This window comes from Oryctolagus cuniculus, chromosome 6 (genome assembly GCF_051225735.1).
Source record: "Oryctolagus cuniculus isolate XC-2025 breed Fujian yellow rabbit chromosome 6, ASM5122573v1, whole genome shotgun sequence".
Taxonomy (NCBI): Eukaryota; Metazoa; Chordata; class Mammalia; order Lagomorpha; family Leporidae; genus Oryctolagus; species Oryctolagus cuniculus.
This window is the reverse complement of record NC_142872.1, coordinates 37048209-37061882: the sequence shown is the minus strand read 5'-3', so window position 1 is coordinate 37061882 and position 13674 is coordinate 37048209. Positions and strand designations below refer to the sequence as shown.

At 39.2% G+C, this 13674-nt stretch overlaps 2 protein-coding genes across 17 annotated transcripts in view; one reads left to right on the top strand and one right to left on the bottom strand.

Moving 5' to 3' along the window:
• Positions 1–13674, top strand: part of LOC103347914 (ovomucoid) — a 140681-nt gene that overhangs the window by 45066 nt on the left and 81941 nt on the right. The window lies entirely within an intron of this gene.
• SPINK7 (serine peptidase inhibitor Kazal type 7) lies at positions 5958–9746 on the bottom strand. The gene is made up of 4 exons (XM_008255219.5): positions 9618–9746; positions 8472–8497; positions 7640–7764; positions 5958–6298 (listed from the first exon to the last, which is right to left on the bottom strand). The coding sequence occupies exons 1-4, from the start codon at positions 9685–9687 to the stop codon at positions 6253–6255; spliced, it is 267 nt and encodes an 88-aa protein (XP_008253441.3). The 5' UTR covers positions 9688–9746; the 3' UTR covers positions 5958–6252.

The window sequence follows — 13674 nt, the reverse complement described above, 5'->3', positions numbered from 1 at the left end:
CACAATCCAGAAACTAGAAATTCCTGACACAAAGTCTCTTGAGTTCTTTAGAAATGTCTTGCAGTACTGTGGTAATCTTTTATCTTATGTAAGCAAGATCTTTTAGGCAGCCTTGAGTTTAAACTGAAAAAAAAAAAATTACAGTTACTATGAAACTGGGGTTTGTTTCCCTAAGGAATTATAAAGTATTTTCATTGTGTGCTAGCATGGGAAAGTGGAGAGAGCGTTATGATTTATTTGAGAATTTTCCTAAGAACTTAGTCTGTATAGCATATCCTTCCCTATTGTCATTGGTAATTAATATTCTTAAGTCACTGCTATGCCTTTTTTTTTCTTCCATGGAGGCTGGCTTACTGCATTAGAACAGGTTTATAAGGTTAGTAGTATAGGTCAAGAATATACGAGGATTCTCTTCCTCTATACCCTCATCAACCCTGACTAAATACATTTTTTGACACTACCCCATGCAACAGATATGAGGTAATACTTAATTGTCATTTTAATTTGTATTTCTCTGATGATTAGAGGTGTTGACACTTTTTTCGTTTGGCTGTTTGCCATTTGTATGTCTTCTTTTGAGACTATCTCATCAGGTTATTTTTGTCTTTTTTTACAGGGTTATTTGCATATATGGTAAATTGATTTTTGACAGAGATGTCAAGATAGTACTTTGGAGAGTGGTCTTTCTAAAAATTAGTAGGGGAAAATTAGATATCCATATGTAAAACAATGTAGGAACCCTATACAAAAATTATCTCAACATGGATCAAAAACTTTTAAGGCTAAAACCATAAAACTTATAGAGGAAAATTAAAACATAATTCTTCTTGACTTTTTTTTAAAGATTTATTTTATTTATTTGAAAGACAGTGTTACAGAGAGAGGTAGAGACAGAGAGAGAGGTCTTCCATCCTCTGGTTCACTCCCCAGATGGCCACAACAGCTGGAGCTGCACTGATCTGAAGCCAGGAGCCAGGAGCTTCTGCCAGATCTTCCACGTGGGCAGGAGCCCAAGGACCTGGGCCATCCTCTGCTGCTTTCCCAGGCCATAGCAGAGAGCTGGATCGAAAGAGGAGCAGCCGGGACTTGAACTGGTGCCCATATGGGATGCCAGCGCTTCAGGCCAGGGCTTTAACCTACTGTGCCACAGCTCTGGCCCCTCTTCTTGACTTTTGAGTGGGACATGGTTTCTTAGATATGACAGTAAGAGTACAAGAAACAAAAGATAAAATAGTTACAATGGACATTATGAAAATTAAAAGATTTTGCACTTCAGTGGACAACTCAGAGAATGTGAGACAATTTGCAAATCATGTATCTGACAAGGGAATAGTGTTTGAAATATATAAAGAAAGTGGGATTCTACAATAAAAAAACAAGCAATCCAGTTTAAAAAATGAGTAAAGATTCTGAATAGCCATTTATCCAAAGAAATAAAAACGTTCAAAAGCACATGAATAAATCTTCAGTTTTGCTAGTTATTAGGGGAGTGTGAATCAAAACCTAATTCAGATACCACTTCACATTCATTAAATAGATGGATAAAGTTAGGCAAAAAAGATGGCCAGTGTTGCAGCTCACTTTGCTAATCCTCCGCCTGCAGCGCTGGCACCCCAGGTTCTAGTCCCGGTTGGGGCTCTGGATTCTGTCCCGGTTGCTCCTCTTCCAGTCCAGCTCTCTGCTGTGGCCCAGGAAGGCAGTGGAGGATGGCCCAAGTGCTTGGGCCCTGCACCCGCATGGAAGACCAGGAGAAAGCACCTGGCTCCTGGCTTCGGATCGGCGCAGCGCAACGGCCATAGTGGCCATTTGGGGATGAGCCAATGGAAGGAAGACCTTTCTCTCTGTCTCTCTCTCACACTAACTCTGCCTGTCAAAAAAAAAAAAAAAAAAAAAAAAAAAAAGATGCAGCATTAACAAGGATGCAGAAAAATCAGAATTCTTAGACATTGTTGGTGTAAATGTGAATGTAAAATGGTGCAGCTGCTGTGGAAAATAGTTCTGTAGTTTCTCAAAAAGTTAAACATAGAGTTAGTATATAACCTAGAAATTCTACTGTTAGGCTTTTACCCAAAATCACTAAAAATGTATTTCCATACAAAACTTGTACAAGAGCCTGCATAGCAACTTTATTTATAATAACTCCAAAGTGGAAACAACCTAATTATTCTTCAGTTGACAAATGATTAAATGTAGTGTATCCATGCAATATTATTCAGCTCTAAAAAAGAGTGATTTACTAAAATGTACAACAACATGAATTAATCTTGAAAACCTTATACCACTAAGTCAAAGAAGCCTGACACAGCACATAGCGCCTGATTCTATTTGTATATATATTGTCACAAAAAGCAAATCCATAAACAGCAATTATATTAGTGATTTCAGGGGCTGGAAAGATAGGGTAATGGAAATTCCTGATAATGGATATGGAGTTTCATTATGGGATGATGAAATGTCCTGGAATTAGATAGTGATGATAGTTGCACAATTTTATGAATTGGCTGTAAACTACTGTACTATACTCATTAAAGCTACAAATTTAATGCTATGTGAACTATTCCTCGATAATAACAATAGCAATAATAATAAATATCCATTTGGATCATGTATTGTCATGTTCTTAGGTCTCCTTCAAGGAAGAACATTGATACAATTCTTTGGTTTTTGGAAATTATAGACAAATGATTTTGTAGAATGTTCCTGAATTTGTATTTAATGTTTTATAATGATTATATTCAGATTATGCTTCTTTTGGTCAGAGGAATCAAGAAGTTACCCTGTGTTCTTCAGTGTTTCTCTTCAGATAGTATTATATGTGATGTTGAATAGCTAATCACTAATGATGCTAACTTTGATCACTTGAGCAAGGTAGTCTCTGCCAGGTTTCTCTAACATAAAGGTACTTTTTTCCTTTCATAGTTAATAATATTTTCTGAGAAAATTCTTTGAAGTTATGTAAATAAATCATTTTTTTACCACATAAATTGAGTGCTGAAAAGTATTGCCTGCATTTGTTCATTCAATAGAGGACATATTTAATGCTTTTTCTTATGAATAAGACATGATTTGGAGCAGATCTCAACTTCTTTGATTCTTTTCCAAAATTGTTTTTTGCTCATGCAGATCATACATCACATAAAATAAGGTTTTTGTTTTGTTTTGTTTTGACAGGCAGAGTTAGACAGTGAGAGAGATAGAAAGGTCTTCCTTCCATTGATTCACCCCTCAAATGGCTGCTATGACTGGCGCACTGCGCTGATCCGAAGCCAGGAGCCAGGTGCTTCCTCCAGGTCTCCTATGCGGGTGCAGGGCCCAAGTACTTGGGCCATCCTCCACTGCCTTCCCAGCCACAGCAGAAAGCTGGACTGGAAGAGGAGCAGCCAGGACTAGAACCCTGCACCCATATGGGATGCCGGCGCTGCAGGTAGAGGATTAGCCAAGTGAGCCACGGCGCCGGCCCCAGTTTTTTTTTTTTTTTTTTTTGACAGGCAGAGTGGACCATGAGAGAGAGAGACAGAGAGAAAGGTCTTCTTTGCTGCTGGTTCACCCTCCAATGGCCGCCACGGCTGGTGCGCTGCGGCCAGCGCGTCGCGCTGATCTGACGCCAAGAGCCAGGTGCTTCTCCTGGTCTCCCATGGGGTGCAGGGCCCAAGCACTTGGGCCATCCTCCACTGCACTCCCTGGCCACAGCAGAGAGCTGGCCTGGAAGAGGGGCAACGGGGACAGAATCCGGTGCCCCGACTGGGACTAGAACCCGGTGTGCTGGCGCTACAAGGCGGAAGATTAGCCTATTGAGCCGCGGCGCCGGCCCCCAGTTGTTTTAATTATAGCTTATTTTCTCTAGATTTTGAGTCAAAGATAACACATTACCATAGGAATAATCATGGCATAGTGAAACGAGGATTGGATTTGGGATTAGAAAATATGAAACTGAATCCTGGTTGAATGTTTTATATATAAGCATATATAAAAAAAATTTATATGCTTATATAAAAACATATATATGCTTATATATAAAACATTTATAAAATTTTTTTATATATTTATATAATTTATATTATATATATATTTTTTCAACCTTTCATAATAGAATAAAACCAACCCTCTGTTTGGTATAACCAAGATTTAACAAAAATGAAAATACAGGGAAAAATATGAAGATGAAAAATAGAAAATTGTTCATTGGGGTTTGCGTTGTGGTGCAGTGGGTTGGATTGCTGCTTGCAACAATAGCATGTTGGAGTGCTGGTCACAGCTGCACCACTTCTAATCCAGTTTCCTCCTGGTGTGCATAGGAAAGCAGCAGAGACTGTCTCAAGTGCTTGGACCCCCACCATCCATGTGGGAGACTAGGGTGGAGTTCCTGAATCCTGACTTCAGCCTAGCCTGGACCTGGCTAATGTGTCTATTTGGAGAGTAAGCCATCAGATGGAAAATCTCTATCTTTCCTTCTCTGTCATTTTCCCTTTTAAATAAATGAATAAGTAAATCTTTATAAATTGCCCATTAAAATTATTTGCAGAAAGATTTATTTTCCACTTTCCATCACACGATTTTGTTGTGTGATTGAGTATTAAGTATTCTCTTAGACTTAATAAATAACAGACAGGATGTTATGGCTTACCAGAGTAAAACCAAAGTGTTAAAATGCAGATCCTCAAACAAGATGTGACCATCACTGGGGAGAAAGTTGTTTCTTTGCTGTGGGTACTGTGTTGAGTGGATGTTCTGGCTAAACCTTCCTGACAATGGACATATTTACAATGCATCTTCATGGATACTGACAGTGGGGTGAGAGATTGTTAGGGGCCGATTAGGGAGAGAACTGGAGGTTGAGCTCAGTTCCTACTCGCCAGGAATGACTCTGATGCAGAGACACAGTTCTGCTTTGAACCCAGACCAGATTTGACCTTCCTCAAGAAATGCTTCTTGCTATTCTCATGCAGTAGTGATTTTGTTTTCCACAGATACCTTATGGTTTTGAGCTGGGTCAGATGTCTATATCTGATTTTTTCAATACGGAATGTATAAAAACTAAAGGTTTTTGACTTTGGGGGCTTTCTTCAGTTCTGTTGAATTATAATCAGTGAGATGGGGTTCTGATATATTTATTTTAGATAGTTTATTATTATTATGCATCAAGCCTGATATTTGCAAACTTCAGATCTTACTCTAATGATGTTTCTATGTTGTAATTATGGCCATCAGTTTATTAGGCTGTATTAATAGAAGGAAAGGGTTAGTAGAAGTGATAGTTTATATTTCTCTGCACCTTTCTAACAAATATTAGGGTGAGTAGTCCACTTCTGGACAATATATCAACATACTTTGCAATAGTCAATGCGTGATTGTAATAGATATGGGCAAGATGGTCCAGGATAGACAAATATGAGGACTATGAGAGTTGATAAATGGTTGATAAGTAGAGATTTTTATCCTGGAGAAAATAAATTTTAATTGAAACAAAATGTTCATCTTCAAATATTTGAAAGTCTGTCAGTTTTAAAAAGGGTGAACTTCTTTGTTTTTGGTCTTCACTGGCTCTGATGGTTGTCAACCTTGTGAATGTATTTTTCAAGTAGGGTGTCAACAGTTACACCCCTACAACAATGATGGAACTATAATCTTTCCATCAGTTTTGTAGTAAAACTAGGCCCATGAGAAATTCTTATGGAAAGAAATGACCACTATAATCTTCCTTCTAGGAATGATTTCTTCCTTCTAGGAACAAAAGATTTTCCCTTTTAGGGAAGTTTGGAAAATAAACCAAGGTAAAGAACCAGTATGATCTATAGGCTAGATCCCAGTGGGTAAAAACTCCAGGGGAAACTTAGGTATTCAATGATATTTGTGCACGTGCACGTGTGTGTGTGTGTTTGTGTGTGTGTATGTGTATATGTATGTCTTTCTTGGAAGATAACTGAAATTCTTTGTACAAAATGTCTCCCAAACAAGACTTGTGTGTTCCTCAATTTTCTTTATTAACTGAGATATTACCTTGAGGTTGGAGAAACAAATATAAACAGAGGGAAGGATAAGCATCTGGAGGGAGATTTTTTTATTGAGGTATTTTAAAAATCATTCTGAGTTTGTGAGATGAGCACAGCTGCTTTCTCCACTCAATAAAGTTCACTCTGAACCTGGCTCTGCTTCCACTCAGATATTCAGTGAAGATGAACATAAGTCAGAGCCCAAGGATGATGCTGCTGATGATACATACGTCATTTTTCTCTACCCACATCCATTGAGAAATTAGCATGTTCCTTCATGAAGAAATTGAACTTTTCCATTGCTTTTCCTAAAGGAAGACAGAGTTAACAAGATTCACAAGAGGAGTTTTATACAATAGTAGACCTGAAAGAAAATTTTTGCGATTATGAAACACAGCCTTGTTTTATAGGTGAGAGAATGGAGTTACCCAAAAGGAAGGTTCTTGCCACAGGTAGTGCTACAGTAGTTGAATTTTCCTAATCCAGTGAATATTCTGCCCCATTTTTTGCTTCCACTTAACCCAGAACCCAGCTGATCACTGAGGATCTCAAAAAAATAAAGAAAGAAGACTAACAAAGAAAGCTGAACCTTTCTGTCCCTCAGCTTTTCCTGCCTGCCGTGTTTTCCTGTCCATGCCCTTGAACACAGCAACTTTCCTGATCAGGAGCCAAGTGTGTATCTGTGTTACAGAATCTTTTCTTTTGTGAAATAAAACTTGCAGAACAGTAATAAATACATAAACATGTCATTCTGGGCTCAGAGTCCAAATGATATTCCAACTTGTTAAGAAAATCACAAAGATGAGAAACACAAGATCTAAGGAAGTGGACAAAATCCAGGGACCTAAAAGGCAGTTAACAAATATCAAAGCAGACTTGATTTGAGATAGTCAGTGCTAAGCTGCACATCATGCACCGAACAAGTGACATCTGCCTAGTTACGTTTCTTCAAACACACTGTGTGGGCCAAGCACAGAATACATAAGCAAAACATGTCTATGGGATTCTGGTCCAAGTACTGACAGCTTGCATCCTCTATTTTAGATAAAGGAAAAACAATCATTTTGGCAACCTTCTCTCTCCTTAAGACTATAGATAGTTAGATAACTCTAGGAACCTGAGTAAAAAGGATCTCTAGACATAGTGTAGCTAAGAATAAACCTATTGAGGTGATTAAATATCTTAGAAGTCATGCAAAAAATAGAGGTTTTCAGTTACTTTTGAGTGTGGAGTTTAGGGTTCTTTCTTCAAACAAGATATAGTGTGGAACTTACTACTTAAAATATTCAAAAGCTGAGATTGGGGATGGAGACTACCCTAAATAACCTCCTTATTACCTGTGGTGACTCATGACTTGCCTCTACAGAACCTCTGGACTCCAATGACAGTAGATTGAGAAATCTTGGTCTTGCTGGAATTTTACAGTTGACATACAGGAAGTGGATGTTCCGTGACAGGCGCAGTCTAAGCTGAAAGAGCAGGTGGCCCAACCCTGTTCTGACTGGATAGCATTCAGATTTCTGAACCTACCAGCCTTTATGTGTGAGAATAAGTACGGCCCATGGAGAGCTGGGCAGAATGCTGCAAAGAGGAGAGTCTGTAGTGAAGAACACTGCTTCCAGATCTGCTTTTCTTCCCAAGGTACTCACAAGGTCTCAGTACACAGGTGACATTCATTCCCGTAGGTGATGTAGTCAGAACCACAAACTGGCAGGTATGTGATGGGGCAGGGAATGGCCACTACAGGATACTTCTTGTAAATGCTGCAGTCCACCTGGTCAGACACAAAAGAATGCCCAGCTTTTCTCCCAGACCTCAAACAATGCTAGGACAGGCTACAAGAGCCAGAAGCTCCAGTTTGGATATTTTGATGCTGTTGTGGTTGCTTCTGTAAGAAATAATGTTAAAATGGTAGTACTACCAACAAGACTCATATTGTTAATGCTACACTCATTTAACAATTGCCAAGCATTTCTGTGTCCTTAATTCTTCATGGATTTTTCTTTATTATTTTGAATAAATAAATAAGGTAGCTTCTTCTATGACCTCTATTTACAGGTGGGGAAATTGAAGCTGAGAGACATAGTTTGTGTGAGGTTGTATAAGACATAGCTTGTATAATACTGATAAGTGGTAGAGTTGGGATTTGAACCCAGAGTTTGTGCAATTAATCAAGGCACCTCTGCCCTGCATTTCATATATCATTTCTTCACAAAAATAATCATTAATTGCTCAGTTGAAAGGTAGTTCTCTCCTTTAGCTCTGGAATTTTTAAAAAAAATATGTTAAGGATATGGCCATTTTTATTCAAATGGATGTTATATTTCTTCAGTGGAATTCTGAAAAGGAAAGGCCATTTCTTCATCTGTGTTTGCTGCCACTTTCAACCTCTTTAAATATACAAATTAATCCTGTATTTATAAGTATTCATTCTCTAGTTGTCAATAGCAATACAAATTAAAATGTTGTCAATATACTCACCTTTGTTACAGGCAGACTGGTAACTTCTGAAAGAAATGTAAATAGAAAATTAAAGCTTTGAAATCTCACTAATTAGTTTAAGTTTTGTCCTACAATTAAAGACCCTGAATCCCCTCTGGCAATGAGGCTCAGCACATTCCCTATCTTTTTTGTTGTTGTTGTTTTTTGACAGGCAGAGTGGACAGTGAGAGAGAGAGAGAGAGACAGAGAGAAAGGTCTTCCTTTTCTGTTGGTTCACCCTCCAATGGCTGCTGCGGCCGGTGCGCTGTGGTTGGCGCACCACGCTGATCCGAAGCCAGGAGCCAGGTGCTTCTCCTGGTCTCCCATGCAGGTGCAGGGCCCAAGCACTTGGGCCATCCTCCACTGCACTCCCGGGCCACAGCAGAGAGCTGGCCTGGAAGAGGGGCAACCGGGACGGAATCCGGCGCCCCGACTGGGACTAGAACCTGGGGTGCTGGCGCCGCAGGCGGAGGATTAGCCTATTGAGCCATGACGCCGGCCACATTCCCTATCTTTATGCAAAATCCTAGTTGTTAGCTAAGGAAGTTGAATGACCTGTGGGTTAGGTAGGTCCTTAGTTTAGGTAAAGAGTAACTCAAATTTCCTCTTTGTATTGATCACAGAACAATTTTTAGAGCTCATTACATCTTTTGATAATGGTTCAAAGGCAGATAGCAATAAATCTTGCAGTCACCACTCCCAAGAGCTTTGATATCCTCTCCCTCCTGATTGAAAGGAAGGGATGTAATGAAATGTGTTTTGAAAGCTAGAAACTTACTTTAATTAAGTAGTTTTTCAATTGTGTCCCAGCTTTTGGAGAATTATGTTTGATTTTATCCTCCTATATTGATTTAGGAAAATCTCACAGTTTCTAATAACAATAACAACTTTCATTGTCCTTATGAAATGGAGAAGTATGGAGAAGTTGGGAAATTTTTGGTCCATAGGTACAAATAAGAATCCTTAAAAGGAAGACCTGAGATCCAAATCCTTCTAACACCCCTTCCCAGACCAGGGCTGTTTCTGTTACAGACCTATGCACTTTAAATCCACACAACCAAACTCTTTTAGATGCTCATATCCCAAGAAGGATCACTTAGGAAAAGAAGGTAAATGCTATATAGGCACTGTCCTCCCCTAACTCACCAGAGCTGCTGCAGAAATGGATCACTGCACAGAGCACAAGGAGCTCCCTAGCGATCCTCATGGTGGACATGGCTGTGATGCTGAGGTGGCTCTGAGATGGTGACCACAGGTGAATGGGCTGCACCCTGGGAGAGGGATCATGCTTATATGGCAAGTCTCAGTTCCTCCACCTTTCCTGTGAGGTCATCCAGAGTCAGTGTTGGCCCTAAGAAAATCAAAAACATTGTCACACGTGGGCGTTGTTGCTGTGCTTGTACTTAATTGCTGTTTCCTATATGTTCAACAGATTAATTGTTTGAGGACAGAAGTATTTTCCTGCCTCTTCAAAGATGTGAACTGTTACTTTGAATTCTAAATTTCCTGTAGTAGAGGAGATTAATTATGGGACACTGGTCTAGTTATGAAATAAGTGAAAATCCTGAACTTTCTTTCATTACCAAAATGGAAGATATTAAACTTATATTAGATAGACTATAACTGTGCTTATATTTTGGCTCCTGGAAAAATATTTTTTTCATTTTGAGGCAATGAACCTATGAAGCAAGCTGGAACCTAGTGGAAGAAACGGTGACTTTAGCATTAATGAGATTTGGAGTAGGACATGGCCATATTACTCTTGACACCTTCTGGCTGTTTGGTCTTAAATAAGTCATGTAAATGCTGTGAGCTTATATCAGCCAGAAAGGATGGACTGTGTTGTAGTGTAGGACCCCATGATTTCTGTGACTTAAAACAATACATTAATGGAGCCAGCATTTCAGTGTAAAGCCACCACCTACAGTGCCGGCATCTCATATGGGCACGTGTTTGAGTCCTGGCTGCTCTACTTCTGATGCAGCTCTCTGCTGTGGCTTGGGAAAGCAGTAGAAGATGGCCCAACTCCTTGGGCCCCTGCACCCATGTGGGAGACCTGGAAGAAACTCCAGGCTCCTGGCTTCAGATTGGCCCAGCTCCTGCTGTTGTGGCCATTTGGGGAGTGAACCAGCGGATGGAAGACCTCTCTCTCTCTCTTTTTCTCTTTCTGCCTCTGTCTCTCTGTAACTCTGTCTTTCAAATAAATAAATAAATCTTTTTTAAAAAATAATACATTTGTTCCTTTAAAAAAAGTATAGATTTATATATTTTAGAGGCAGAGAGGCAGACAGAGAAGAAATAGGACATATCTAAAAATACATTTTTATTTATTGAGAGAGGAGGAAAAAGCAAGGGAGGGAAGGAGAGAAAGAGACAGAAAGAGAGAGAAATCTTATGCCTGCTAATTAATTCACCAAATGCCTGCAACAGCTGGCCTTGGCCAGGGTGAAGCCAAGAGCCAGAAACTCAATCCTGGTCTCCCACGTGTGTAACAAGGATCCAAGTACTTGAGCCATTACCTGCTGCCTCCCAGGGTCCACATTATCAGTATGCTGGAATTGGAAGCAGAACTAGTATGCAAACTCAAGAACTCTAATATGGGATGTGTGCATCCAAAGTGATGGTTTGCCTTCTTGTACCAAATGATTGCCCCAAGTTTGTTTGTTATTCAACTGATGGTACTGCCTTGCCTTCACCTTGGATGGTGAAGTGCCCATGATGGAAGGTTCCCAGTATTTGGAATATTGTCAGGGTGAAATGAAGGAGTGTTCTGGAAGATTTACCTGTTCAGCAATGAAGTGACACCACTGTCACTTCCCCTTACATGACCCGCATGTCCCCTTGCCCAACTATAGGGGTTACACAGTGAATGCGACTTATCCTACCTTGTTTCCTGAAAATCAGAATATGGAGAAATGGAAATGGTTGGCAAATAGCTGAGACCACCCTAGAGCCTGAGTTTCATTCCCTGTCTGTTAAGTCTTATTGTTAGTCACAATACAGTTACATAATTGGAGTAACTTACATGAAAGTCTGTTCTGAATCACGGAGAATTTAATTATGTTACTGTGATTACTTTTATTATTATCATCATCTATGAGCTAAAAGTCAATACTATGGATCCCTGACAATAGATTGAACTGCATCATCCAACTACAATCGTCCAAGTGATGCTGTTTGTCTAGCAAATGTAAGGACACATGTATGAAAACCTGGGGGAAAGCAATAGATTCTGTCTTATTAGTCCATTGTTTGCCAGGTTTATTTTAGTATATTCTGAAATATCATCTACAAAATAATTAAGTGAATAATAAATGATATTGCAAGGCCTTCTAAAATTTGGACTTTTGCAGTTTCTTTGGGAGGCAATATAATACAGTGGTTAAGCACATGGACACTAGGTTTGATGGATCTCTTTGGAATCTTCCTTCTGAAATTATTGATGATGTGCCTTTGAATATATGAATTATATTAACTTTTGAACTCTTTTCTTCCTTATTTCTAAAGCAGATATAGCATTTACTTAACTGGGTGTTTTTGAGTGTGAAGATTTTTTTTAAAGGTTTTGTTTTTTGAAAGGCAGAGTTACAGAGAAAAGAAGAGAGAGAAGGAGAGAGAGAAATCTTCCATCTGCTTGTTCACTCCCAAAATGGCTGCAATGCCTGGGCCAGGCCAAAGTCAGAAGCCTGGAAATCCAACTGGGTCTCCCACATGGAGACCTACTTGGGCTGTCTTCTGCTGCCTTCCCAGACACATTAGCAGGGAGACAGATTGGAAGCAGAGCAGTTGGGACTCAAATCAGTGCTCCAGTATAGGGTCTGGTTTCAAAGGTAGCAGCTTAACCCTCTGCACCACAACTTTGGCACATAGCATGAAGATTTTACACACACATGCACGCAGAGTCAGGCACCACTTAACAATGGGGCTGCATTCTGAGAAATGCATCATTAGAGGATGTCATCATTTGCAGGTATCATAGAGTATGCTTACACAAGCCTAGATGGTAGAGCCCACTACATGGTATGGCCCATGAGATTCAGGGCCACAGTAAATAAAGCAACAAATACTAAGTCAAGCACAGAAAATGATGCAATTAAGAGATGCAGAACATGAGATGTATGAGGCTGCAGTAAGTGTAGCATAGCATACTAGTTTACAGTAAGCTTTTTTGTAATTAGAAATACACTCCGATGATAAAAATAGAAATAAAATAGAAATAAACTAGTAACATAGTAATTTATTATCATTATCAAATATTATGTATTGTATATTAATGGTATACAATATACTTTTATATGGCTGGAGGTGTAATATATTACACTATGACATTATGATGGTTAGAAGGTCACAGGGTGATCAGAATTTTTAGCTACATTATAATCTTATGGAACAAGTGTCCCAAAACATTGTTATGTGACACATGACTTGTATACATAAAATCTGTTGTAGATATGTATGCAGGGTTGTGTGTGTGTGTGTGTGTTTGCTTATTAGGATGGCAAACCCTTAATTAGCTCTTGATGTATGGTAACTGATGATGTGGAATGTCATCTTCATGATGTCATCTTCATGACAACTCATGGAAGAAGGAATTTTTATTATCCTAATCTCACCAGTGAGTGGGTTGAGGTTCAGAAGATTTAGGTAATCATTCAGTAATCACAGTAACAATTAATGGAGTTAACTGTGCTCAGTCATGGAAGAGAAATGAAGTGAAGAGTCTTATAAAGAGAGGTAATTATAAGTTGTATTGTTTTCTCTGAAAGTTTGAAGAAAACGAATACTGAGAAAAAGCCATGATTTCATTATTGCAGTTTGAAAATGCAATTTTGGCTAAGAGTAGTGGGAATGAGATAAAAGGGTGATCAGGGTGACATGGAAATACAGGGTCACACATTTTTTAAAAAATGTTTTGGAGCTGAAAGAGATGAGATGAATGGAAGGAAGCTTCAGCAAGTTTCACTGCTAGTTATAGAAAAGTATAGCACATGTAATTATGTACAGTGCATAGCATTTGATAATAATGGCAAACATACTGGAGTGTGTCTCAAACCCAAAGGGAAGAACTTACATCTTTTTAAAAAGGTTTGTTTATTGGTCAGTGTTGTGGCATAATGGGTAGAACTACCACCTGTGACACTGACATCCTGTCTAGGTGCCAATTCATGTCCCAACTGCTCCACCTCTGATTCAGCTCCCTGCT

Excerpts from the sequence above, each read along its gene's own strand:
- SPINK7 (XM_008255219.5), bottom strand. The coding sequence starts at position 9,687 with ATGTCCACCATGAGGATCGCTAGGGAGCTCCTTGTGCTCTGTGCAGTG. Across the intron at positions 7,765-8,471 it reads CCAGTCTGCCTGTAACAAAG|GTGGACTGCAGCATTTACAA; the intron begins GTGAGTATATTG and ends GTGTCTGACCAG. Across the intron at positions 6,299-7,639 it reads CACCTGTGTACTGAGACCTT|GAAAAGCAATGGAAAAGTTC; the intron begins GTGAGTACCTTG and ends GTCTTCCTTTAG.